At 43.0% G+C, this 5,000-nt stretch overlaps 1 protein-coding gene across 1 annotated transcript; it reads right to left on the minus strand.

The window, feature by feature from the left end:
* Nucleotides 1–3,111: 3,111 nt before the first annotated feature.
* LOC144514321 (serine/threonine-protein kinase pim-2-like) lies at nt 3,112–4,546 on the minus strand. The gene is made up of 4 exons (XM_078245479.1): nt 4,356–4,546; nt 4,017–4,186; nt 3,539–3,715; nt 3,112–3,298 (listed from the first exon to the last, which is right to left on the minus strand). The coding sequence occupies exons 1-4, from the start codon at nt 4,538–4,540 to the stop codon at nt 3,138–3,140; spliced, it is 693 nt and encodes a 230-aa protein (XP_078101605.1). The 5' UTR covers nt 4,541–4,546; the 3' UTR covers nt 3,112–3,137.
* Between the last annotated feature and the right edge of the window lie 454 nt (nt 4,547–5,000).

Below are 5,000 nucleotides of genomic sequence, written 5' to 3' on the forward strand. Positions count from 1 at the left end.
TTCTACAATATATTTTCAGTTTAAGTTGACGGTGTGACTCAAACAGGAGTACCGTCTCTGTTGCTTAAATGTCTCCATAGACCTTTTTTTTTAAATGAAAGCCAATCAAAGTGTAACATTACATTTTGTAATATTATATTGCTCTGCTTAAGGCCCCAGTCCTGGGCTAACGGGCCCCAGACACCCTAGTCACTTTCGTCAGCACACCATAACTTTATTGTGTTCATCATTCAGATAATGGCTGACAGAGATGGAAGTGAGCGCCGCCGCCGCAGGCTTGAGTACCTGCGGCGGCATCACTTGGCTGCAGAGCGGCGCTATGAGGCCGGGGCATCAGAGCACCTTGAACAGAGCCGGAGGGAGACAGCAGCCCTCATGGCGCTCATGCGCCAAGGTCCAGGGACCCCTGAACCTGCCCCTGCACCACAGGCTGGTGCTAGCCCTACAATAGAGGCTGGTGCAGGGACTGCCCCTGTGGCAGCAGGCAGCGGGCAGCAAGCAGTGAGTGAGAACTGGACACATAACACACCAAATCACATTATCTGTTCTACAAAAGACAGAGTGCAAATCATTTACATTATTTCTTTCTTTCCAAGGAAAAGGTAACCTCAGGTAAGTAATAAACACACTTTTAATAGTGAGCAATCTTTCCTTTGTAATATCAGATTATTAATCAATATTTTCTTGAATTACAGGGCCCATGGAGGAAGGAACATGATTTTTTGGTTTTATTGTTTATGTTGTATTGTTTTGATGTTTATTTAGTTCTATTGTTCAATTTATTTACATCACAATAACCAACAGACACACAAACACACACAGACACACACACACACACACACACACACAAACAAACAGACACACATATATCACAAGTCACTTAAGGTTTTGACTTCTGAAATATCGTCTAGAATTGATTATTTTCTATGAATATAGCATATTCCTAAATTGCATATCAATCGTGTGTTAGGATTTTATTTCATTTATTTTTATTTATTATTTTAGTTTACTGTGTGTGTTTTCAATATTTCTCTCTGAAATGTAGCGCAGTAGAAGTAGAAAGTGGCATGAAAAGAAAAGACTCAAGTGAAGTACAAGTACCTCAACATCTGGGCTGAAGTACAGTACTGGAGTACATGTACTTTCCACCGCGGTTTCCATGCTCATTAAAGGTTTCATTTAAACATCTTGTTTTCAGTTGTTCATAGATTGATTTCCCTTTGTTGTGAACACTATGAATTGTGGGTAATGTATTATCACAGAGAAGCCAACAGAACAGTCGAGACACGACGTGATGAAGTGACAAAAAAAGTTTTATTCAAACGTTGGATCTTTTCTTTTTTCCCCTTTTCGATCTATAAAGTCTTATTTAATGTAAATAAACAGAAACAAGTGATCCGACAAAGAGACCCTTTGATCATAAGCCAATAATACACAAGTATCTACAGCGATGCAACAGGACACGCATCGCTACCAACCAGATCCACTGTTAACATCTGAATCTGAAGTCACACAGGAAACCAAATAAATATCCTTGCTCTTACTTTAAATTAAGATTCTGACTCTACCGTCTAACTAACGTCCATGTTTTCAGATGTTTTAGTACAGTTTACTGCTGAAAAATAACAAAACATCATCAAATGAAAATCATTTCAAAGTAATTCGCTGTAACTGTTAATTCTTCAGACATTTTTCTGTAAAGAAATCTGCATCATTTGGTTCTTGTAAAAAAAAGATTGATATGCTTATTATATCTCAGATTTTAAGGATATTATCCAGTAACTGAAAGCAGTATTTATATCCAGGTGAGAAATAAAACTGCAAAAAGCTGTGTGTGTGTGTGTGTGTGTGTGTGTGTGTGTAGATATGTGTGTGCGTGTGTGTGTGTGTAGATGTGTGTGTGTGTATAGGTGTATGTGTAGGTATGTGTGTGTGTGTGTGTGTGTATAGGTGTGTGTGTGTGTAGATATGTGTGTGTGTGTGTGTGTGTGTGTGTGTATAGGTGTATGTGTAGGTATGTGTGTGTGTAGGTGTGTATAGGTGTGTGTGTGTGTGTAGATGTGTGTGTGTGTGTGTGTGTGTGTGTGTGTGTGTGTGTAGATATGTGTGTGTGTGTATGTGTGTGTGTGTGTGTGTGTGTGTGTGTGTGTGTGTGTGTAGGTGTGTGTGTAGATGTGTGTGTGTGTATAGGTGTGTGTGTGTGTGTATGTAGATTTGTGTGTGTGTATAGGTGTGTGTGTAGGTATGTGTGTGTGTATAGGTGTGTGTGTAGGTGTGTGTGTGTGCGTGTGTGTGTGTGTAGATATGTGTGTGTGTGTGTGTGTGTGTGTGTGTGTGTAGAGGTGTAACTCAGATTTACGCCCTTTTTTTTAAATGTATTTCTAAGTCTGAACACTAGAATAGCACGCGGGCTAGAGAACCTTAATTCATAATTTCTATACAGGCCAGCCCCTCGCAGATATGGATCCGGCCCGTATATCAATTATTAATTAAGGTTCTCGATACATTCTGGCCCGTCTAGTTTGAGTCACTTTTCTCCCTTAGTTTTTCGCCACTTTTTCTGATGTTTTTAGGCACGTTTTTCCAACCTTTTTTGTTGCCAATCTGCAGCTCTATTGTTTGGATTGGTTTGATCTTCTAGCTGAAAGTAGAACCGTCACGCTGTTCTTCTTTTGTTTCAACGATACAACTTTGTACAGTTTGAAATCTTTTTGTGAGATTTCAGTGTTCAGATGCAGACGACTTCTTCTGTTTGTTACAGTGAAAACACACCCGGCGTGTAAGTGCCGCTTATAGCCTGCGAAGCGTAGATAAGCGCCTGATCGCACGCTTGGCCACTCATACCAGACGCATTCTCCACGCCGGGAAAGAAAGAGAAAGAGACAGGATGAGTGGGGGAAACTGTGGTAATTGTAGCCCCCTGCTGGTAAGCGCCCGGTATGATTGGACAGATTGGATAACAAGGGCGCCAAAATGGAAATTACGCGCCCGGGGTGTTTTCACTGTTACGCCGTGCTGTTTTACCTTCACATGTAAATCTATCTTTCCCTGGAACATGCAAAATAACGTACGTTAAGACGGTCCTGAATAACTGAACACTTTCTCCGTCTCTGAGGTTACGTTTATTGTTTGTCCCGTCACAGGGACTGGCTGGGCATAGAGCTGTGGCCCTCCTGCTCGCTGTGCTCCTTTTGCTCTGCCTTGCCTCCCTCCATCCAGGGGTGGGACAGGATCTCCTCCAGGGTCGGACGCTCCTTGGGACGGTATGACAGGCACCAGAGAATCAGAGACTGGCATTCTGGGAGGAGAGAGACAAAGGGGATGTGAAGTTAAACGGCTGCACAGAACCAAGGTTATTATAGTTTTGAATTTACAGTTATTTTGTTTTTTAGTTCGGACTGTTGGATTTCATTTTAGTTTGAGTTAGTTTTAGTTTCAGTTTACTTAAAACATGTTTCACTGTTTTTTTACTTGTAAGTTTAGTTAGTGCACTATAATAACCCTGGACAGGGTGCGGAGCAGGGTGGGCAGAGCTCACCTTTAGAGACCTGTCTGGTGAAAACTGGTGCTGCGTTGATGATATCCTGGTTGCGCTCGAACGGGATGTCGCCGCACACCATGTTGAAGAGCAGCACGCCCAGAGACCAGGCTGTGAGCGGGACGGCCTTGTAGGTCTGGGACATGATCCACTCAGGGGGGCAGTAGACCCGCGTACCTAGGGAGGCAAGGAGAGGCGTTATCATGTCTGAATTAATTACAGTCTGGGGCTGCAAATGTCAGACAAAACAAACTGAACTCAAAAATGGTGCAAATTTTTGCATGGAAACGATGAATTGATTATCAAAATAGTTGGCAATGAATTTCTGCTTATCATCTAATTGATTGATCATCTCAGCTGCAGTGAGTTAACAGCTTTCTGTTGTCTTCCCCTCAGAAGTTTTCAACTTCAATGATCACTTAAACACAGTACTGACATCAGCGGACAGTTATTGAGTTCAGAGTGTGCGTCTCCGTACCTTCTAACTCACGGTACAGCGTCTCTTTGAGCGGAGCTGCGGATCCAAAGTCGATGATCTTGATGTCAAGCGTCCGTGTGTCGACCACAATGTTCTCGTCCTTGATGTCTCGGTGCACGACGCCGTGGGCGTGAAGGAAGCGCAGCCCCTCCACAATCTGCCGTAAGAACCTGACGGGAACAGAGAGAACGTTAACACAGGGAAACAGAAAAGATGACAGAACACAACGACAGAATATATCGTTTTTTTTATCATCATCGCGATAATAAACACATCGCCGAAACTTTAGTGTGAGGCATTCGGGTAGACCAGCAGAGGTGGGCGTTCGGAGAGTCTAACCTGAGTGCGAGGCATTCGGGCAGCGCTCCTCTCTCCGTGATGAAGTCGAACAGATCCTGGCCATGCGGCGGGCGCTCCAGCACCAGCAGGAAGCCCCGCCCCTTCATCTTGAACCAGTCCAGCATGCGGACGACGCTACTGTGAACCCCGACCTCTGCCAGCCGCTGCAGCAGAGTGATCTCCATGGGAACGGGGCCAACCTCACCGGGCTGAGGGCAGAGAGAGGGAGATTATAAACATCTGCATCACGATATTTACAACATATTATATACCGCCGCTTCTCAAAATCAATCAATAACTTGTTAGTGATGTTGAATATACGCACGAAAAAAAGAGACAAACATTTTGAGAAGGAAAAAAATAAAACTTAAAGAAAGGAAACAAAAAACGTGGCAAGAAAGGCAACAAAAACATCTTCACACTGTATGAAGCTCCAAGTTTGTACAACAGTCGGAGCAGGAAAACCGAGAACTCGACTTGAATGTATGTTGCTTAAAAGTTCAGATTAAATGTTATTTTGTTATCGATAATTGTTCTGGACCGCTGACCTGGAACCTTTGAATCGAACGTATGACATCATCTGTTATATACGCTTAGAAATAAAACATTTTTAATGTTACAGCTGAGAGAGAAGTACACCAAATG

This window comes from Sander vitreus, unplaced genomic scaffold, assembly GCF_031162955.1.
Source record: "Sander vitreus isolate 19-12246 unplaced genomic scaffold, sanVit1 ctg541_0, whole genome shotgun sequence".
NCBI classification, from domain to species: Eukaryota; Metazoa; Chordata; class Actinopteri; order Perciformes; family Percidae; genus Sander; species Sander vitreus.